Below are 24,630 nucleotides of genomic sequence, written 5' to 3' on the forward strand. Positions count from 1 at the left end.
CTTGTGTAATTTTAGTGATTTGTTTTTTCTTATTATTTATTTTGTGTGAATGATTTTTTTAAATTCTGGCTTATTTTAGTTGTTTGCATTGTTTCATTCTGGCTTATTTTTGGTGATTGATTTGTTGAATTCTTGGTTTATTTTTGGTTATTGATTTTTGTATTATTCTTTATTTTTGGTGATTGATTATAGTATTGTGGTTTATTTTTGGTGATTGATTTTTTTGTAGGTTGCCTATTGACTGCCATAGTGGCAAATCATGCCCATATTATATGGGCATGATTTAACAGTGTGCCAATCAAAGGGGAGAGGGAGGGGATAGTTGGCCTGGGGGGAGGGGATAGTTGGCCTGGGGAGGGTGGTTAGTCCCCCTGGGTGGGTAGCAATGGAGGGGGGTTAACCCCTTAATTACTATCATGGTTACTAACCTCTAAGGTGATTAAGGGGTGAGGGGCCATACCTTTGTATTTTTATTGTACTGTTGCTGCCCACAGAGGACAAGGATGCGGAGGACAGTGATGAGGACAGACTTCATACTGGCAGAGGTAAGTAGAGGTTTTATTTACTTTATGATGGCTGGATAATGTTTTTATTTTGAATGAGCAAATTAGCTGTTATCCATATCTGGATAATAGTAATTTTGCCCATTAATGTAATGTAATGGTTGTTGTTGGTAGAGGGGGTGTCCATTCTTTGCCATTGGGGTTATCTTTGCTCCCATATAGGTCATAGGTAACCACATTGGCAATGAATGGGTGTATTGGCTAGTATTGTGTTTTAATGTTTATTGTGGGTAGCGGGGTGGGTGAAGGTGGTATTTGGCCCTGTGTGGGTGTTTATGCCTACCAGGGGGTAGCGGGATAGGCTAAGTTACTACCGCTAAGGTAATGAAGGGGTTAACTCCCCCCACAACCCCTTCTACAAGGCCTAAGCACCCACCATGGGCCAAATACCACATTCACCTACCCCCGCTACCCACAATAAACTGGGCACTGGTAGCTAACCCCTTCATTGCCTAAGTGGTTAACCGCTAAGGTAATAAAGCTGCCTCTAAATGCATTTTTATTGCATAGGATTGAAGCAGGGTGTCTTCAGAGCTGGTATTAATGTGTATCACCTCCGGAGACTCCCGGCTTCAATCCAATGCAGGAAAATGCCTTTTTTTTCTAAGTCCTGCTCTCAGATCCCATCCCATCCCGTCACCCTCTGCTGGCGAGATGAGATATGCGAGAAACTAGCTTCAATTAGATTCTCAAGGATACTAGAATAGTGTTTGTTTCTCAAAATGGTGCTATTTTGACTTTTGTCAACTCCCGCTCTGTGAGTTTGGCCAGGAGTGAGAACTCACTAAAGAATGCAGTCCCTGTACGATTTGGCCAACTTATCAAGGCTTTCTGAATAGCAACCTTGTCAAATGGTGCGAGAACTGCTCAAAATCCTCGATGAGTTGGTTCCCGAAGCTACTAGAATAGGCCCCTAAGCGTTTATTAAAAGTAGGTCAATTTCTTTCTCCATCAATAATGACAGGTATATATTGCAATGAACTATATAACTGGAATTTTTTTTGTAGGGAAACAAGGTTACTCTGGGCTTTGTAAACAAAAGGGGAAAATACTGTAGTAACATTGCCTGCAGTTTCATATTTTTTCCATTTAATCAATATCTGCATGCAAATGAATGTGAAAAAAAAAACACTTTAATACATAATTTGTATTGAATTTGGGACACTTTTTATTTTTTCCCAGGAAAAATATAAATTAACCCGAAGTTGCTTCATTGGACAATACTAAAAAGGCTTTTTACTGAGGCATTATAGACCTGTCTGTCAAAACATCAATGTATCAAGGTAATTGTCCCATGTGGCCAAATACCTGTGCCAATTCTTACTCCAATTTACAAACTGAATAAAGTGTGTACTTTACTTGTATAACAAGTTTATTACATTTGTCTCAAAACTTTTGTACTATAGAAGCTCCAAATGTTCTTGCTATGTTATTTCACACAAACAGAGATGTATTTATATAAGCCAATTAAGTAAAAAGGTGTCAGCAAAGTCTTTTTTTTTTTTTTTTTTTTAATCAAAGAAAATAATATTAATGTTACTGGAAAATGTATCAAACCTTTTTCCTGCTAATGAGGTTGCTGGAGAGTGTGCATATTAAACACATTTTCCATTTTAAGTAGCTTGAAAATGACACATTTATTGCTTGATTTGCTTTTATGCTATTCCATGTATGCATTACCATGCATTAACTTGAAATCCACAAGGATGCTCTAAATATTTCAAATTGTAAACACATTCCCAATTTAAAATCAATTACATTATAAAGGTATCCCTTTATGTTGGCTCACATTTCAAGGAAAATTATTTCTATTCTAAACATTACTGTAATTAATATTAAATGTACTTTACTTCTTCAATGTTGTATCTAATGTGTATTTCAAGTTTTTATCATATATGATCATGTTAGCAGATAAAATAGCAAGTTACCTTACCACAAATATATGTACTAATGGTGAGCACTTACACTGGTGTTTTGGTTCTAAACATTCTTTGTGTTTTGGTTTTGCTGGAATTTGATTGGTTGGGAATTATGGTGAAAAAATCAAAATAAACTTGTTCCCGAACTTGTCAAACTTCTGATATCTGAAAAAAAGTGTGTTTTTTCATTCGCAAATTTAAGAGTTTGACTAGTTTTAGAAAAAAAACAGTAAACAAATATATATATATATATATATATATATATATATATATATATATATATATATATATATATACATATATATATATATATATATATATATATATGTATATATATATATATATGTATATATATATATATATATATATATATATATATATATATATATATATATATATTTGTTTACTGTTTTTTTTCTAAAACTAGTCAAACTCTTAAATATATAATATAAACATATATATATGTGTTTTGGTTATAATTTTTTTCGGATCCAAAGGTTAATTCCAAAGTTCGACTTGAATTTCCAAACAAACTTTAAAGCTTGGATTTTAAAACCCACAAACCTGCCCTTCCTTAATATCTACTACTACTTATGTTAAGATAATAAAGGCTTCAACTGACATGCAGTAATGTATTAGTAACATATTAGTTCAGTGCCATTTCTGCAAAAATGTAGACAAGCTATCTTTTTTGTATAGGAGACCTCAGGTTTTAATATAAGAATTGTAATTATTTTATATGGAAGACATCTGTCAACCATTAGTTCAGAAAAATATGGCAAAACAATCTATTTTATTAATAACAGAAATAAAATCAGTTTTTTATAGTGTAAATATTTTAGAGCTGAATTGATAAACTTTAAACACACAAATACATATTAATATATTTCCAAAGTATGCAAACCATACTTAAACATATAACTACATTCTGATACATACTGTACAGATATTGATGTCATTCTTTATGGACGTCCAACCTCACTGAAATTCTCTTGTTATAGTATTAAACTTCTAATTCTAATACTTTAAACTGCAAATTTAGAAGTCAAAAGACAATGCGAATTTGCTGCATGTATTGCAAAGCTACAATATATTTTATAGTCCAAATCCAATTAATTACATAAAAACAAACAATGCATAGCTACTTGCATTTGTGCAATGTAAATCTGAAATATTAAAGATTTCCATTTTAGAACAACTTTCATTGTGCAGACAGTTTGCATGTGCTTGCATGAAAATAAGACCAAGGTGATTTTAAAATAAGCAATGTCCTTTTGGTTCTATTTACCCACTGCCATTTGGAATGCTTTACTTCCAACCTGGATGGTACTGCATCAAATTGTTAAGCATATGAGTATTAAAAGCCTATATAAGCTATCATTTTATCTAAAAACTGCCAAAGTGATAGTGGGTAAGTGCCAAATGCTGTATACCTTAGCAGTATTTTAATGACTCTGGGAATTTATAATTGAGTTGTAATTTAATGAGCCACATTGCGCTGATACAGAGCCAGTGAAAAATGAGAGTTTGTATTTTTTTTTTAAATCCTGCATCATTTATCTATTCTAACAATTAAAGTTGAACAAACATCACTTTACAAACTTTAACATTACACTTAACTGTTTATTTAGCCAAAAGCAATATTTAATACTGTATTTGCTGCCTGTCAAGAAATATTTGTTCATATATTTAAGAGCAACACTTAGAAACACCTACAATTTTAATGTTCTACAGATATGCTGGAGGAGAACCACAGTGGTAATGCTGAAGTAGTTGAACCAGGTTCCACATCCAGTGTTAACTTCTTCTTGTGATCATGAGCAAGTCACCCTACACTGTCTCCTGGTACTTCATAATCCAAAATTAAATTGTAAACCCCATGGGTCAGGGACTTTTTCTGCTTGTAATATTCTATGTACATCACTACATATATTGTCAGCTCAACATAAGACTAAAATGTGGATACACGGCAATACAAAACTAAATAATTCTAGTGAAAAAATGTAGACTTCAATAGAACCCCATTAGAGCGCCAAAATACAGTGTGCTACATATAAAATACAATGTATTAAAGATATTTTTTTATTTAAAACAATGTTCAAACCTAAAATAGTTAAATCAGTCCAACAATAAATAGAGTCCCAACGTCAATTGAGACAAATATTCCTGACCAGATCCAATGACCTGTAGCAGCTCTCCAAAGAGCGGCTTAGTCTTCTTTCCAAAATACCAAAAATGATTCACAAACAGAGGTGCACATAATTACATAGCAACCCCCCTCCTCCCGGGTTGCTATGTGAATCCTATCGTCATGCAGGGGTATTTAAGAAAAATTACTGTAATAGTATAGACCAGGCTTTATTATGTTATAAACAGTGATAGTAATTTTGTTTGTTAGAATCCCTAGAGAAGACTGAGGAAGTCCAGTATAAGTTGCTATGTATGAAACGATATTCGACAGAGGGCTTATTAACGAGGATTCATGGATGCCGGTGGATCGTCTCTAACGTGGATCTGCATGGACATTCCTCTCAGGCTGAAGTGAAAGTGGTAGTTACCATAAAGGCCAAAGGTATTGGGTTACGTATACAGGACCCACTAGGATTCCCAAATGGACATAGTATTACCGAGATAATGAGGAATGATGTCCCAAAGCCGTGAGAAGGGGTGCCGGGTCCCACATCTACGTAGAGTAACTACAGTAAGTAAATGTACCTCCGTTCATGTGTTAAGATCGGGCACTAATGAAAGAACTATATTCATGTGTGTCTGATATAAATACAGTGCAATGTTGTCAAATGTGAATGAGTGGTCCCTATGCTGGGGACACAAATAAATGTGTGTTGTACCACAAAAGTTCCTGCCCCCCATTATTCTACAATCTTGCTACCTCATCACCCAGCCACCTGAATCCATCTTTGAGTTAAAGTAACCCATGCAAAGTAGCCATACAACACACACACACACACACACACACCAATGTAATCTCCCTAGAAGCAAGACAGGGAGGGTTACATATATATATTTTTCCTTCGGTTAAACATTAATAACAAAATGTTTGGAGAAAAAAAGCAGGGGGTAAGCAAGGGAAATACATTATATTATCCAAAAGAGAAGAAGCTACATACTTTAGCCCCTAGGCTTTAATATGAATTCCATGATAAAACATGAAACAGAATAGTACCAACATCTTAAAGATAGAAGAAATACCACATGAAAAAGAATGTGACTGCACGTACAATAATTTGCTAATGCCTTCAGAGGGCCACCCAGCAGTAAATAGGTTAATGCAAACAATTTTGCAAAAACAAAGTATACAATTAAAACAGCATACTGAAACGTGGCAAATAAAAAAATACAACAATGATCCTGTGCCTATATACTGTACTCATAAACACAGACATAAACTCTTGCTCAAGGGATCATCTGGACACTGACTGGTCTACCAAGAAATGGAAATAAGTTATTAAGTTGATTGTTCATGTTGTGGTGATATATTTCTTGCCATTTTCTGCTGAGGATTCAATTGTTTGTTACAGTATTTTACTGGCATCAGCTGTGACCAAGGTAACCTCTATTGTCTTAAGTGTGTGAATGGCAGTGGCCATGTTAACTTCCCTTGGAGGCACATTTTCAGCAACATCTCCAAAGTACAAATGAACTATTTAAAAAGGGTGTCATTGTTAAAGACAGAAGAAAAAGAAAATGTCAACAACATGTCCAAAGTCACAATAATTACACCAACATATCATATCATATCTAGTTCATAAGGCAGTTGGATTAAAGCAAGTTGAATACCGAGCCTAAATGTGAATATAGAAAAAATACAACTTATACCAGTGTAACCAAAAAATATATATTAAATAGTATATGTCTCCCCAGTTACCAATATGTAGGAAAGGCTTGTATCTGTGTATAGTTGTAAACAGTCACAAACTGCTCAGTGACAGGAAATGTCTGACAAGCTACACTAAAAAAACAATTATTAGAAATTATTTATGTTAATTATAAAAAAACACTTGCAATAATTTTTCATATCATCTTTTTAATTAAAATTATTTTTCCACTGACTCAAAAACATCTGCATATTGACCAGAGAAAAGCTTGATTAACAGCCTTTATTTGATGAACAGTAATTAAATGCTAGTATTACGAATTACTACTGACCCAGGACTTGATCTCTTAATGCATAATATTTGTTATTATTTGTATTTTATTCTTTGATAGGTGTGTACAAAATGTGCAGGTCAAAACAACTGGCATAAGTACAGTCTTTATTGCTATCCAGTAAAAATTGATTTAGATTGTATTTTTAGCCTGCACAGTATATCCAAAATAATTCTAGTTTTCTCTAAAACATAAAGATGTTGCAAGTGTTAAATTGTTAATTTCCATCTATTAAGAGCATCACAATGTATTGGCAAACTTAATCAACACAAAACAAATATACATTTAAATACAATACCTATAAGAAATATACCAATGGATACAATTAAAATAAGGTTTATTTATCAAATGAACCTTATAACCAGTCTAAGCTGACAGGCAAAATAGGGTGAGTGCCCTTAACCTTCAAGTGCATTTTCATGATTGTATACAAACTTGGAAACAACTGTAATGCTAACGTTATTGATTCTATGTTTATCATTCTGCAGTTCAGTCGTACAGTAAGTCTACTGAGCCAAAGAGATTGAAGCAGACAGGAAAGTTTAACAGCACCATGGACAGCGACCAATTGAAGCATACCTTATACTGTAGCAGAAAAGTGCTGATTCCTACTAAAACTACTGCCTCATACAACATACAGTATGTTTGTAACCAACATATCTTTCTGTGATCCGAACCAAACTGAAATTACTTTTTTCTTACCAAGCTGTAGCACCATGTATCTGATAAGCAAATACCAATAGAAAATAGAAGTTTACAAAGCTTATGTAATAGAACATTAACTTTAATGTTGAATATCAGAAAACAAGAGATATCCTTCTTCACAAAATACGCCTTCCGAGGATATTTTAAACAAAATTGGGAGATCTATTTAATTTAGGAAACTTAACCCTACCTAGCCACTAAAATATAGTACTTGAATACAAATAAAAGGTACCAACACTTAGAATAAAATAGCATGTTATTTTAATCAGGACATAACTTTGGTTTTGCGGATCCACACACTTAAGTCTTAATTGTAGGAGTAAACAGCACTTAGACCAATCGTTGGCATAATATAAACCAATAAGATAAAGATAACAGCCAGTAAGTCTACATCAGAACATCCAAGGAAAAAAGCCGGGACTTACCATGTTCACTTCAGACACCATGTCAATGCTGGCTATGTCTATATTCATTCCAACAGCAACTGGAGGACCTGGAAACAAACCAATGGTGATCAAACCGTGTGCGTCAAACATATAGGCTTTATTATGTCTAATCAGCAGGGGATTGGGGATCCGACTAGGAATGTATCGAAAGATTTACAATTAGGCTACATCACATACAAGAAACGTGGAGAGATGTGAAATACGTCCCTTTTTTTCTACTAAAATAAGACAAAAATTAGTTGGGTATATATCAGGCCTCACAGGGTGGCTACATTAGATGTATCATCATCATGATGGGTTCATGAACCAACTCTTGCTAACCCATAAACATAGGATGTACATAGCTTCACGGGTATGACACTATTTGGAGATGAAAGGAGGTTTGCTTTGGGTTGTGTGACTATAAAATATATTTATCCGAGAAAAAAACAAAACAAAAAATAAATAAACAGCATGCATAAAATGGCTTACCTCCAAAGTCGGGTCTCAGGCGAATGTCGTAGCCTTTCAACAATTTATCCACTGTTTCTTTGACAAAAGACATGTTACCGGGATCATTGGCACTGTTGAGGCATACAGAAAGAATATCATAATACTGTACGTTGGTTATGTGTCACTGACTAACGTAATGTAAGGAACATACAGTACTGTACTTCCCAACTTCATAGACTTTGACTGGTAAACATTTAGAGACATTTTATGGACATTTGTGAAGATTAATTTGTTCCGAGAAAATAAGGGGATATGTATTTATGTACAGTACCTTAAATGCGATCATTTTAGGACGCAAGGTACCTTAACTTACCAATTATACAGACTTTGGAGGTCATTTGAAGTTATCTGCGCAGTTGTAACACTTCAACTAGGGCTTTTTTGAAGGAAATAGCTGTTCAGTGCTACATTTACACAATTGTCTTTAAATAACCTCCCTTTGCTCTTGCTTCTTACTTAAAATACCAGCACCCATTTAATTCTCGCTTTCCCAAATGCATTAATGCAGTGGTTCTTGGGATAGTGATAGAGTAGAGTGGAGACCAGAGCCAAACGCACGTTGCAGATGTAAAGTATGACACCTACCTCTGAGCAAAGCACATCACAGCCATCAAGACTGGAGCAGAGATCAACCCAAAGAGGCGTCCTCCCAGAGAAGCCCACATGCCTCCAGGCATCCCGGGAACAGAAAGCAGCAGCCACCGGGGGCAAGTGGTGGAAAGCACCAAGTGCACGCACTCACTGTACAGTTCAGATCACCAAGCACATACACCTGAGCAAGGATCTAAAGATCAACCCAAACCTCACAGAGCAGCATGAAACAGGGCACCCCGGGACTTCCTGGTGTCCCACAACCAGAGAGCAGCAAGGGAGCAGTGTGTGTGTGTGTGTGTGTGTGTGTGTGTGTGTGTATGGAGAGGAGATAATGTTGTGAAGAGGACGGTAAGTAGGGTGTAAAGGTGATTCGGGGGAGGGTGAATAGGGTGAACTCTCCCGTCCGGTCACAAAATATATGGAGAGAAATAGAAAACCATAAGAGGCCTTTCCCCCTAGTTATGATGCGATTCCAGCCTCCTCTTGTGTTATTTCATCTATTTTGCTGACAATTGCTTTCCTCTTCTAACAAAAGCCCATGCAAGTTGATCGGAGACGAGGGCAGATATGTGTTGATGGGGGCGCAGCGCTCGCTTTCCTTCTCTTTGGCTCCTTTCTCATCCCGGCTGCTGTTCTCATAGTATGGGGAGCTGCCTGCAGTGATCCCCCTCCTCCTCCCCCTGCTGCTGCTGCTGCTGCAAGGTGTAAGTTCTACAGACCGAACAGAGATCCACAGGAGAGGGCTGCAAGGGGCACCGCGATGTGTGAGGAGGTCAGCACGGTTCCACGGAGACGGGGTCCCTCTGATGAACAAGTGCAGCTCTGCAGCCTCACAAAAGCAATCACTTATCGCCGGTACAGCAGAACCTCTTACGCACTGGGGAGAAAGGGGGCTGATCAGTGTCCACCATGGCCATCCAAAGCCACGTGAAGCAGCTGGGGAGCCCCCTCATCCTCTGGTAGACACAACCCACAGTCATCACAAGCCAGGGGGATCTGAGGACTGCAGCACCCTCCCTTGTGTGCGCCACTCAGGCGAGGAGGCGCTTGAGGTTCAAGGGTCTAGCAAGTGCCTCGGGAGGGGTATTTCTCTCTGCTAGCCAGATATTCCCCTTCTTATTCATTTTTTTTCTTCATCTCTCTCTCTCTCTCTCTCTCTCAGTCTGGTAAAGTGCTTGGGAACAACACGTGTGTGAGTGGCAGCTGGAAATCCTGGGATCTCCCTCCCCCAGCACCCGGGACCCTGCATCTTGTATAGCAGCTGGTACTGTAGTATAATCGAGGCCAATGCAGCTGGGCATGGGGCAGGCAGGCAGGCACACATTTTTACATGGCACAAAGGATAGGGTCTCTTGGGGCTTTAACGTTTTCTGCAGTGATGAAGATTGTTGTGTCATTTGCTGTTCTAGAAGTGTGTTGGTTTTGGCCATTTTGCATTGAATCAATCGGTTTGTGTCCGTGTGGATAACTAGGGCTATTATGGGATTTTTTATTAGTGGGGTCATGCAGTGTTTGAAGAAGACGACGTCTGATGACAATAAAACGGCAGCCGTTTTCCCCGACTGTAAATGTTCTGTGAAAAGGGACATTTCAGCAAAAAGGGTTATCGTGTTTCTCTCCTGCGATTGCCTCAGATTTATCCAAGCAAAAAGAACCAATTTCCTTCAGTAGGAATTGCGTTTTTAATCTTTCATGTATGCTTTATTATGGAAAAATTGGACATAAAATCCCGTTACACATTGTCTGTTTCTTACAGTGTACGAGCCTGAAAGATATTTCAGGATTCCCACGATGTTGCTATAATAACAGTACATACCCAGAGCTTGGGTTACTTACAATCCTCATACCTCATATCTTGAAGGGTTTTCCTTATTTGTAGTGGTGCAATATATCTCCCTAAATTCTGTACTATAAATGACTTCAGCACAGACTGCCTTTCTGATGCACATCACTAACAGTAACACTGAGGCTGTGGATTGAGTAGGTGCCTACTCACTGTTTCGCTTCATTTCTGAATATGCAAGAACAAGGTTGGAGAGAATTGGAAGGTGCTACGATTGCAGCGTGGCTCCCACTGTAGTACCAAGCACTGCATGGAGGCTCAAAACCGAATGTGGTGCTTTATAGTCAGTCTGGGCTCCACATGAATATTTAGTGACCCTTACATAAATGAAAACGTATTCAAATTGGGGATTTATCTCACCCTTTCTGTTGCTAATACTGTACATTCCCTTATGCAACCAAGCATCCTGCTGTTTTTTCACACTGATAGTTGCCTGCTTGTAATTTATTAGGTATAGTAATATAGTACATGGAGGTTCCTTATCCTTATCATTTTGGTGGCTGGCAATATTATGCAATTGATCTTTAATTCCGCAACTGGGTTTTTATAATTTTGTAGCTGGCACTTTATAGTTCATTCATCTAGTTTACCATTTTTTTTTTTTTTATAATTTTGATTTTGCCTCAATGAGTGTCAACCCTTTTGCAGGTGATTGTGTCATCTTTAAAAACTGCATACTCTCAGTAATAAATTCCAAAGCACCAGACCAGTACAATTCTGGAGACATTCCACTGATAATCCTGGTCATTTACCAAACTTCTATATTATATTAAAGGACAAACCAAATGTAATTGGAATAAAAATTAATCTTAAAATGATATATATATATATTTATATATATAATCAAAAAATAAATAGATGATACCGTTCTGTGGCTAACGAAATGCTTTTATTTGTGCGAGCTTTCGAGATACACTGATCTCTTCTTCCGGCGATGTTGATTATTGAAGCTCGGCTAACACGGTACTGATACCTCTACATACATACATATATATATATATATATATACATATATATATACATATATATATATATATATATATATATATATGTATATATATGTATATATATATATATGTAAACTTTTTATATAATTCTAGTAAATATACAACGTTAGAACTTTATCAGTAAAGACTAAAGGAACTTAACATGTACAGTACCGTCTGGGGAAGAGAAGGAAGCTTAATAAATATATGAAGTGTATCAACAAGATACACTAGAGAAGCATATTTCAGAAAAACAGAGGTGCTAGAAAAAGAGGACAAGCTCTGACGCTGAGGAGTGGGAGCTTTATAGTAAATATAAGTATTTCCTCATGAAATGCTTGTTGGATCAGTGGAATAGCCTCCCAAGAAAGGGTGGTAATGGTTAATACAATAAGGGGAACCAAAGCATCTGAGGTTTCACAACAGATACGAAAATGAACAGACGAGGTGGGCCAAGTGGTTCTTATCTGCTGTCATTTTCTATGCTTCTGTGTTGCACGTTTAAGGGTTAAAAAAAACAAATTGTATTGCAAAAAAGGAAATAAATGGATACTTTAGAAATACAAAATAAGTATATTTCCAGAATGTCATATTTGCAATATGTCAACACACAACTAACCAATGTTTTGATCCCCAGCCAAGGTATAAAGACAATTGAAATGTTGGTAATTTAGATTTTTATTTTACCAATGATAATTTTAACATGATGCATTGTGCAATTTTATAGGATGCATGCATTGGAGCAGGTACTGTAGTAACCATCTGGTCAACATGATCTGACCATTGTCCTAGATCTTCTGAAGGTAAGACCCCATTTGTTATGCAGCTAATTCCATATATAGCATACAGTACCTTTGTTTTTATCCTAAGCAATTCACCACCCCTGATGACAGGCTGTCCTTAGATACACTAACCTTTTGATAAACAGTAAAGATACTTATTTTTTACATGCCCTAAGATCAGAAGCATACAGGCTGTCTAGAACGTTTGGTAGCAGCCCTTTTGTCACAACCAAATGACTACAGGCGTTTAGCTGCCACCGGGACATCTCCCCGGCCACTTCGCTACCAAGGTAGGGAACTTTATCGCTCACCCTAAAAACCCCAATCTTAACCCATAATAATGCTACCCTAACCTAAAAACTTTAAGCCCTTACCCTAATCCCTTTATGCTAATCCCATACCCTAAAACCTTTAACCCTTTACCCTAATCCCCTCACCCTAATCTCATACCCTAAAAACCTTAACCACTTAGACTTATCCACTACGATAAAAATCTAACCCCTTACCATAAAACCCCAATCCTTAATCCTTAACCCCCTACCCTAATCGCTAAAACCTATCAATTAATATACCTTTGCGACATGGCCGGCGGCTGAGTGGCGGAGCAGCTGCGGCGTAGGGTCCATCGGCAGCCAAGCGCCGGCGGAGACTTGGCTGCGGTCAGACAACCATGGCCAAATATTCCGATTCCAGCATACAGGGCAGTGGTGCTCAAACTTAGTCCTCAAGGGCTACACACAGGCCAGGTTTTAAGGATATCCCTGCTTCAGCACAGGTGGCTCAATCTAAATAACTGAGTCACTGATTGAGGACCTGTGCTGAAGAAGGGATATCCTTAAAACCTGGCCTGCTGGTAGCTATTGAGACTGGAGCACCACTGCCCTGTATTCTTCAACTCTTGCTATATTATTTTACTCTTTAGAACACGTTATTCTATACTGCACCGACACACTTTATTCGAGCAAATACCCGGTATGTACCTGGCAGATACCTGGAATGCGCCGCTCCTCACCTCTGACAAGCCCCGTTGCATTTGCCTTCCCAGCCTGGGTTCATGCCTGGCTGATGGGCGGCTGATCTGTTAAATGATAATGATTAGGATTTAATAGGCTGCAATGCTTCGCGTGTCTACCAGATGGCATAAATTCATGAATTGTAATGCAGTATATATATATGTAGTGTGCAGTATTGCAGCCAACGGGAATAAAATGCTTCAATCCCTGCCAGAAAATACCTCAATGCACTCGGGCAGAAAACAGTCACAAACCTCAATACACCCGGGTATACCCGAATTCGTGGAACTAGCCGAGCTCGAATAAAGTGTGTCGCCAGTGTACTTTACTGATGCCCTTAATGCATTTTAACGTTCTATCAAATTATCCCTCTTTTTCCTTTCTTCCAAGCTGCAAATATTAAGGTCTCATCTTTCCTGATATGTTTAGCGATGTACACCATTTTAGTTGTGACTTTTTCCATCACCTCTTCTATCCTGATTGTGTCTTTTGGGAGATAGGGCATGTAAAATTGAACACTGTACTCATTAGTCTGAGTGACGATTGTTAGATTGTTCTTACACCTACTGTATCTCTCTTTTTACAATGCTGTACATTTTCATATACTGTACAATAGAACTTCTGGATGGATTTTCCAAATTATGTATTATGTCATTTGCATACTTTTTTTTATTAGATATACTACTACTGTATACAACAGTACATGATGGAAGTCTTTTTGAAAGTTGAAAGTATTGTACTGTATACAGTAATTGATATTGAATTTGGCGCCACCGTTTTTGTGGCCGGAGTGCATACATTTTTTGCCGCCACTTTCTTGTTCATTCATCTAGTTTACAAAAATAATTAATAGGTTTGTTTCCACATCTTAGGGGGTAATTCTATGGGGTCTATTCTAGTAGCTTCGATGAGTTTGCTGTTATCTCGCTTTGGCATGTTCCCATCGAACGGTTTCAAATTTGAGTTATCATGGTATTCAGGAAGAACCTGAACCACTGAAGCCGTGTGATAGAAAATTGCCCAAACTGTTCGGCGTAGCAAAAAAGTAATCAGAGATTTTTTTCTAAGTTCTCCCGCCTGCGATGTAATCGCAGTTTGAGCTGCACAGGGAGACGCGCCTCTCACTGCACATCTCTCGCAGGTGATTGCAGTGTTTTTATAAAAAATGTAATACCAGTGTGCAGGACCAGGGGGTCTGCAGAGCAGAACCGTGTTGATTTCAGATCCGGGGATCCCCAGCTTCCCGAGATTCAGGCCCTTTATGGGGTGCCGATATCTCCTATGCATTTAATTGTCCTGGTCACATGACGCAGGAGATTTAAACATTGCATGAGGATACCGGCACCCCATAAAAGGGCCCATATCGGGAAGCAGAGGGTTCCGAGACCTGAAATCAACGCGGTTCTGCTCTGGAGTCCTCTTGCTCACACACACTAGTATTAAAATTAAAATAGCTTCATTACCTTAGCGGCTAGCCACTAAGGCAATGAAGGGGTTAAACCAGAGTGCCATGTTTATTGGGGGCAGAGTGGGAGCCCTTTCCTTGAAAGTGGGGTTATCTTTGCTCCCTTTGAGGGCATACACAGGCAATGAATGGGTGTAATGGCTAGTATTGTGTTTGTATTGTTTTGTAATGTTCATTGTGGGTAGCGGGGGTGAGTGAAGGTGGCATTTGGCCCACGTGGGTGTTTATACCTATCGTGTGGGTAGTGGGAGGGGTTAACCCCTTCATTACCTTAGCGGTATTAACTGCTAAGGTAATGAAGGGGTTAACTCCTCCCCCAACACCCCTCTCCTCCCCCCGCAAGGCCTAAACACCCACCGTGGGCCAAATACCACCTTCACCCACCCCCGCTACCCACAATAAATCTGGCACTGGTAGTTAACACTTTCATTGCCTTCGCGGTTAGCCGCTAAGATAATGAAGCTGCCAGTAAATGTATTTTTATTGCATGGAATTAATGCCTGGGGTCTCCAATGCTGGTATTGTGTATCAGCTCCAGAGAACCACAGCATCAATCCAATGCAGGAATTTTTTTTTCTAAGTCCTGCTTTCTGAATCTTTGATAAAATCGCAATTCTAGAGCTCCGATGAGATTCTCGAGGCTACTAGAATAGCACCATTTTATTTTAAAAAAATGCGAGTTTGAGCTTATTGCCAGCTCTCACATGATGTGTTTGGCCAGGAGCCGGAAATCGTGAGAAAATGCATTACCTGCATGATTTAACCAACTCATCGAGGCTTTCTGAATAGCTACATACTGTAGCAATTTTTTTGCGATAGCTGCTCAAAATCCTAAATGAGTTGGTTATCGAAGCTACTAGAATGAGGCCCTATATCTACCAAAATGACTGTTCAGGCCGATAGAAGTACCTCTAGACTTCAATGGGAAGTTTTCACCAAAAATGTACCAAACGGCCAGAATATATATATAGAATAGCCCTTATACTGTCAATCCTTGTGCAGATTGTTGTAATACTGTGAAAAAGGCATACTTTCCTTTCTAGCCTATCATCCATAAGGTCACTAGTACATTAAACATTGCAAAGGTTTTTCTTATGGCTTGTGTTTTATGGGGTTATTGTTCTCCAATACTATACTTCTTTTTGTTAATGGTTAAAAAAATGGAAATATGCAATTTGATAGATTCTAAAAAAGCCAATACAAAAATAAACATTTTTTTATTCAGATGCATTTACCTCACTTCATTAAAGCAAATTTCTAGTTTGGCTGTTACTGTACCTTCAATAAAAAACAATACTAAATATGGCTATACCGGTGCAAGTTCTTCTTCCTAAGGAAATAAGACCTAAAACATTATTACAGATATTAACTCATATTACATACTAACGTTTTGGAAAATTCAATACAGGAACTACTACTATTTAATAGGGTGGGTTATAAAAACATAAGAGACGGAAATTAAACAAAACTAACTTTTCATGTCTGGAAAAGGTATATTCTTTAAAAAAATAGTTGCTTTGCAGGTTGGAATGTACTGAGCTAATCAGTGTCATCATACAGTACACTTCCATATTCATTTTTGTTATGGGAGGCATGTTATTCGAAGTTTAGGAATGCATTTTGATTATGGAAAAATTAAGTGTGAACCTTTGATGGTTGAACAAGATTGTTCTGCATAGATTAAACTACAGTACAGTGTACTGAGTTTTTTAAACCCACAGGTCTCATCTTTAGATGCACTGCTTATGGTATAAAGCAGATGTATCCTAAAAACATGCATTGCTGTTTATTTTTGTTATTAATTTATTTTTGTGCACCAGTATCTAAAGTACTCCGAATACATGTTACTATGTTTCATACTATCCATTTTCCTGCATTGCAGAATATACCAGCACCTTATGAATAAATTATAATAATAGTGGTACCACTCAAAGTAATCACTTATGATACATGGATTTGAATGTTGGGATCATTGCTGGCGAACAGTAGCATCACTTTCACTTACTAGTGTAATCTATATATTTCTGCACTTAACTGGCCTTTGGTACTTGGCTGCTATTTTAATGCATCATAGGTCTGGCAAAAGGGGATGCCAGTCTCTCTGTGTAAATTATTGGATTAAACAGGCAGGTGTGACTACTTCCTGAGATTCAATTTAAAAAACTCTTAAGGGTTTTCTGTTAGTCCACATTAAGGCTGTAAAGCTTTATGTGAAAAAAAGTATAAATATAATATCAATTTCTGGTGGTTACTTTAGGATAGGAAATACTGATATTATTTTATTCCAAAATAGAAATGACTCCTACTGGAGAGGCAATGTGGCTCTATATAGAGAGATCTTCTTGAATATGGCAAATTCGTCAAAATCCCACAAAAGTTAAAATATATGCACATTTTAACTAGAGATGAGCAAATGTCTCTGATTCTCTTCAAAAACATGTTCTCACAATCAACACTAACACGTGAGATGTGTTATGAGTATATACAGTATACGCTCCTTTTCCCCCCACTACTTCGGGCACTTGATAAAGGGCGCATTTTCTAGCCCGAAACATTGAGCCTGCTATATTCATGTATTTTGATGGTAAGGTTTTTGGTACTATATTTATATTACTATATCTATATATTTTTGCTATTCACATTGTATATATCTTTTATGATTTATACAGTACTGTTGACTTGGATCTTTTCTACGATGTGATACCTACAGTATATATAATATATTTAATGATTTCTGAACATTAGTGTTGGTGTCTTATTTTCTTATTGACTATTTTGCAAATGTCTTTAAACTAATACTTACCTTTGATGGTATTTTGAGATGCCACCCGAGCAATAGTGAGACTCTATTCATTACAGTTATATATATTTTCCATATATTTAATCCCCATATATTACTTGTGGGTACTTGCTGATGTTATCTTTTAATTTTTGTTATTCTAAATATTTTTCTCTTTTACAGATACAGTACATGACAATACTGTATGTCATTTGACGGAATGAATGCGTTATGCAATAAAAAGGCTGACACACTAGTTTATTCACAGGCAGATGTAGATAGACATTTAACCATATTTCATATACCTGACTTTACAGCGGTGACCACTGATGATAGACAGACATTATCAAAAAGATTTCATTTGAATATCTCTCTGAAAAATAAATTAACTATACATTACATAGCTCTGCTCTTATGGAGTATTTTAGAGCAAAACAAATCCCAAGGGGACTGAGGATCTCATTGCGAGCTATTGTTTGTAAAGAAAGATCTAATTATATACGAGATTTGGAACTTATTTTCAATAAGTGGAGTTTAGATTTAATTATATTGAAAATTTACAAATAGAAATATCCAAAATAAAAAGAGGATATTGGCCTCTGTAAAACTAACTACAAGGTGTCTATGACAGAGGGGTTCTGCAGAATCTTAATGAGGAATTGATGTTATTATTTCCCCACATAAGGAAGCATTACAACAGGGTGAACATCGTAAGTTTAAGAGAGAAACTTATGATTATATGAATGAAAGAGTCTATGCTTGGACGGAAAAACGTAAAAAAAATATAGATATAGAAAGGAGTTAAAACTAAACACAATTTAGTTTGATCATGTATAATGATCTATCAATAGGTAGGAATATAAATAGACCAGGGACTTCATTTTTAGGGTGGGGCCACTATAGATAAAGACAATAAGATCATTTAGGAGCTATGGGAGGAGAAATAAAACACCATACCAAAGGACCCTCAGACAGAGACATTGCTGATTACCAACATATTACCAAAGATCTTATCTGATATAGAGGTATCACTGCTTAATAGAGGATTGGGATTTGTACCCACACACAACACATACATCATATGCAAACATGTTCATGGACTGGTTCAAGAATCCCTTTATGTATGGATCTGAGACATTCCATGAACATGTTCGAGTATGGTATCATTATATAGACAATGTCTTTCTAATTTGGAGAGTGTAACATGTACTTTTTGAGGATTTTGTTAGCTATTTGAATTCGTAATATGAGATCATTAGCTTTACCAGTACATGTGATATTAATGCAATTCATTTTCTTGATGTGTGGATTAGGAAGGCTAGTGGTGGTTTGGAGACAGATTTATACACCTGTACTCAAGAGACAGCCATTAATTCTTTCCTGCCAGTGAGCAGTTTTCAACCCCTGAATTTAAAAAGGGTCTACACTACAGTCAACTATTAATGGTACGTAGAATAGTTAGTATAGAAAATACTCTTACGAGAAGAACAGATTAAATGGTTGATACATTTGTGGAATGTGGTTATTCATCCAAAAAATGAGTCACTAAAGACCAAAGTTATGGATAAAATTAGGAAAGGTTTATTAATTACTAGAGCTCCAATAGATACATTGAGTACAATTCCAGTGGATACTACATATTCCTTAATGTCTAGACAAATGGAAATGATAATTACAAAATATTGGCATGTTTTACAGTGGGACTGAAGGATTTCAGATACCTTTTGATCACCTCCATTGATGTCCTATGACGGTCCAATAATTTGAGAGACAGGTTGATTTGAATGGACTTTCGGCAAAAAACACAAGACTTACCGACTGGTGGTTCGCATAATAAATCAGTGGGTATGTTCCCTTGTAGATGCTGCAATGAGGTAACTAAGGGTAACATATTTATTCATCCTTACACAGGGATGAATTTTTCATTAAGACATTTGTAAATTGTCAAAGTGAATGTGTAGAATACCTTTCTTTAATGTCCCTGTGGGATGATTTATGTGGGAGAAACCACAAGAGCATTTACTAAAAGAATTAGTGAACATAAAAGTCTTAATAGACATCAATCAGAAATATTATCGATTGCAAAAAACTTAGTTGAACACAAACATAAAATTAGGCAACTTAGATATAAAATCATTGAACATATTTTTACTCCTAGACAGTGGGAAGGAAGGGGGTGATAGACATAAACTCCTCAAACAACATGAATTATTTGGGATTAATACTGTACATCGGAATCTGTGTCTTCAAGGGGACTAAATGAGGAAAATGACTTTTCCTGTTTTTTATAGGACTCTATATAAATAGATAGAATATATCTGTGGTCAAAACTCATATTAAAATACTAATATTTTCCTGGTATATATGGTTAGGAATTTGTACACTTTTATTTATTCCACATATTTTATGATTGTATGTATTGCTACTCAATATTGATTCTCTTTTACCTATATAGATAATGTGATGCAAGTTTATCATATATATAACTGTGGGACTATTCCTGTATAAGAATAATGAAATACTTCACCTTCAAAATGAAGATTTTGTCTGTAATATCCTGTTGTATCACTGTGTTAATACTGTACATTTTATGTTATATTGGGTGTTGGTTAATATTTGTATTGATAAACATTTATCAGCACAATGTATAATTCTTTATATTATTTTTTTATCTGTTATTTTTGTATAGTATTATTAATTGTGGGTATTTGTGCCTCTGGGGACGTAACTACAACCATCAGGCGTGGATGGTTCCACTCTGGTCCACTTTGTGTGTGTGATGTGACACCCCAATGGGGTTTGTGATTGTGCAGACTCGGGGTCACAGGCTGAGGTTAAGGCTTGCAGCAAAGGATTGGAATTGGTGACACAGGCAGAGATCAAGGCTGGGTGCAAACAAACAGGAATGATTGAGTCTTAAAGGAATAAACATGAACTCATGCACTGACAATTTCCTGAGGAAATCTTGCACTTTTATTGGCAGGGCACCAGTAACCAATATGGCCACCAGAGTTTCAGTGTGGGTGCACACTGCGCCAAAGCCTCATATTGATTGTTTTTTTGTCAATATAATTGTATTATACTGGATATTTACATGCACACAAATAAAGTTTTTTCATTAATATACATTCAATATTTTAATTATGTCATAGTCTTATGCGTCAACTGGTGACACTTGACACACATAATGGCGGACACCTACAATCAACACTAACACATGTGAGATGTGTTATGAGTATATACAGTACCAGTATACTCTCCTTTTTCTTCCACTACTTCAAACTCTTGATAAAAGGCTCTTTTTCTAGCCCCAATCATCAAGTCTCTAGCACTAGGGTGTCAGCCTGCTATATTCATGTGCAGTACTTTGATGGTAAGATTTTTCGTATTATACTTATATCACTATATTTTTATATTTGTGCTGTTCACGTTGTATATATCTTGTATGATCTATACAGTGCAGTTGACTGGGATCTGTTCTACATATAAATTGAATATATTTAATTATTTTGGAGCATCAGTGTTGATGTTTTATTTTCTTATTGACTATTTTGCTTATTTCTTTGAACTAATAGTTACCTTTGATGGTATTTAGAGATGCCATCTGAAAAATAGTCAGACTCTATCCATTACAGTTATATTTATTTTGCATATATTTAGTCCCCACACAATACCTTGTGGGTACTTGCTGATGTTATCTTTAATTTTTTGGATTCTACTAATTATTTTAACAACAGTTGCAAATTCACAAATCTTTTGACATTGGCACTAATTAGTTACTGTAAATAAAAGATGCCAAAGGCTACAAATATTCAAGTCACAAACTCTTCCATGAAAGTAATTTCAAACCCTGCGACACTAAAAAAAGAGAAGATCAAACACATTTCAGGCAGGCAGCAACATTTTTGGCTCGCTCAAAATGTGGCATATAGCAACATTTTTTCAAATAATTACTTTTTCAAGAAAATATAGCACAGCACAAGTGTCTGATATTCGCCAAAGTGTGCACATCTTTTGCCTGTTAACATTTAATTGTAACTGTTATGTTCCAAAGATGCTATTTTGTTTTTAACAATTTAAAAAAATAGTTCTATACTATATGGGGAAAAGATTTTACCGTTATTAAAACTTTTATTGCTAAACTATCTATATGTTGTCACTAGACATTTTGGCATGAAACCTTCCCCTACTTCACTGAACAGAGTCCTCTTCCATTGTCATGTAGCTCTTCAAAAGCTGCAGAAGTGATCAGCACGCAGAATAACAGCACGTGGCCTACCATTATGACTATGGCCCGATGTCCAAATATGTGCTTATGGATCATCACTTATTAGTAATTATAGGCTAAAGCAGTCAAATTCTGGGCATTATTGAAATTCCTGCCCTCTGATTGGTTAAAATTCCGGGCATTAGCAATCAGTAATGCTCGGAATTTTAGCTGCTTGCAAAGTGTTGATTTCAATGTGATTATTTCCAGCCAATCAGCTTCCAGAACAGCTGAGACAGGGCAGGGGATTTGTCTAAAAGTAGGAACAGCTCAGAGACAGGGCAGGGGATTAGTTAAGAAGTATCAGCCACGGTGTTGCAGGGTACATGCAACTACACACGTGGGTTTCTTGACAAGGCTGTTTTATTTAGCCTTAAAAGATATACAGCACACAAAACAAAAATAGCTTTCCATCAGCAAAAACGAAAATAGCTTTTTCTTCAGCAAACCAAACAAAACAGTTTCTCTTTAGCAGACAGTTTATATATAAGGCAGCTACCCTTTTTCTATGCAGGGGACAGACAGTTCACAATACAACTACTTTGCTACTCAGACCTTGTTTTCAGGAATCTCTTTACTTCTTACTCCTCTCTCATCAACAGCCAAGATCCATGTGTCTACAGCCTGGGTTTTAACACACCTTGATTAGGCAGCTGGGAGCCAACTAATTGTCCTGAGGTTCCCAGCTGAAGTTAACCTAGTCAGTGCTGCACTGCAGACTAGACATAGGTTTTCCAGGCATATAACTGGTGGCTTTTATTTACCCTGTCACATTCCTCCCCTGTTAGTGTGTGGCTGGGGCTACGCACGGCTGAAGCCCGACCATCCATCCCTTCTCTAGAAAAGAAGTCAGCATTTGCGTTCTCTTTTCCCGGCCTATGCTGAATCTCAAATGAGAAGGGTTGGAGGGCCATATACCACCTAGTCAATCTAGCATTGGAATCCTTCATGCTATTTAACCACTTCAGTGGAGCATGATCCGTCACCAAAGTAAAATGGACTCCTGCCAGGTAATGCCTCAAAGCCTCGATTGCCCACTTTACTGCGAGGCACTCTTTCTCAATCACTGAGTAGTTTTTTTCCCTTGGGAACAATTTCCTACTCAGGAAAAGGATAGGATGTTCAACTCCCTCAAACTGTTGTGACAACACTGCCCCTAGCCCTATCTCTGATGCATCTGTTTGCACTATAAAAGGGCTGTTGAAGTCTGGGCTTCTAAGGATGGGACCCTCTAATAGACACCTTTTTATGTCCTCAAAGGCTCTCTGACAATCCCTTGACCAGACCACTTGTGTAGGGGCACACTTTTTTGTGAGGTCCGTTAAAGGGGCTGCCACTTCCGAATAGTTGGGGATGAACCGCCGGTAGTACCCTGCTAAACCCAGTAGAGAGCGTACCTGCGTTTTTGTTTGGGGGGTCGGAACTTCTTTCAGGGCAGCTACCTTGTCGGCTAGTGGCCTTACTTTTCCACCTCCCACTGCATACCCTAAATATTTGGTTTCCGCTTTACCCAAGGCACATTTCTTAGGGTTGGCTGTGAGCCCTGCCTCTCTTAGAGATTTGAGGACCGCTTTCAGCCTATTTAGATGGGCCTGCCAGTATTTACTATAAATGACAATGTCATCTAGGTAGGCTGCGGCATAAGTCCTATGGGGCCTCAGTACCTTATCCATGAGTCTCTGAAATGTGGCTGGGGCTCCATGCAGTCCAAATGGCATTGTCACAAACTGGTATAAACCCATGGGAGTGGCAAAGGCTGTTTTGCATTTGGACTTTTCCTCTAAGGGTATTTGCCAGTATCCTTTTGTCAAGTCCAACGTGGATATATATTCCGTGTTACCAAGGGCGTCAATTAATTCGTCCACCCTTGGCATCGGATATGCGTCAAACTTGGATACCGCATTGACCTTTCGGAGGTCCACACAAAATCTTACCTTACCATCGGGTTTAGGGACCATAATTAGTGGACTACACCCCTCACTGCATGATTCCTCAATCACTCCTAAGTGTAACATTTCTTGTACCTCCTTCTCTAACAGAGCCCTACGACTTTCAGGCAACCTATAAGGACGGGAACGTACTTTTACCCCAGGTGCTGTCTCGATTGCATAGGAAATTAAGTTAGTTTGTCCTGGTAAGTCAGAAAAAACATCCTGGAATTGTGTAATTATTGCTAACAAGTCCCCTTTTTGATCAGAGGACAACTGTTTACCCATTGGGATTTTATCGTCACTCACGATGTTCTCCCGTGGAGGCTGAGGAACCAAGTCCGTTTCCTCCTCCACCGGGTGGATGAATAGAGACCGCTGCATCTTCCAGGGTTTCAGCAATTTCACATGGTAAATTTGTTTACCCTTCCTGGACCCTGGTTGAGCGATCTCGTAATCCACATCACCCGTACGGCGGAGTACTTCGAATGTACCCTGCCATTTGGCCAGGAGTTTACTCTCGCAACTGGGTAACAATAACATCACCTGGTCTCCTGGGTGAAACACTCTCATGCGAGCATTCTGATTGTAATGTCTCTCCTGACTGTCCTGGGCTGATCTAAGATTCTCCCTGGCGAAATGGCCGACCACATCTAGGCGCTTCCTAAGGTCTAGTACATA

General features: G+C 37.6%; 1 protein-coding gene across 2 annotated transcripts in view; it reads right to left on the minus strand.

Annotated features, from left to right (window-relative positions):
* The window catches only part of GABRB3 (gamma-aminobutyric acid type A receptor subunit beta3), a 463,256-nt gene that overhangs the window by 291,832 nt on the left and 146,794 nt on the right, over positions 1-24,630 (minus strand). Inside the window, exons 1-3 of one of the 2 annotated variants that reach the window (XM_075590561.1) lie at positions 8,878-10,056; positions 8,272-8,363; positions 7,780-7,847 (exon numbers count right to left, since the gene is read on the minus strand). In XM_075590561.1, coding sequence (XP_075446676.1) covers positions 7,780-7,847; positions 8,272-8,363; positions 8,878-8,969 — 252 coding nt within the window. In that variant the 5' untranslated portion in view covers positions 8,970-10,056. Of the gene's footprint in view, positions 1-7,779; positions 7,848-8,271; positions 8,364-8,877; positions 10,057-24,630 lie in introns of those variants that run through there. The other variant, XM_075590560.1, reaches the window with a different exon arrangement.

Source organism: Ascaphus truei, chromosome 3 (assembly GCF_040206685.1).
Source record: "Ascaphus truei isolate aAscTru1 chromosome 3, aAscTru1.hap1, whole genome shotgun sequence".
Lineage (NCBI taxonomy): Eukaryota > Metazoa > Chordata > Amphibia > Anura > Ascaphidae > Ascaphus > Ascaphus truei.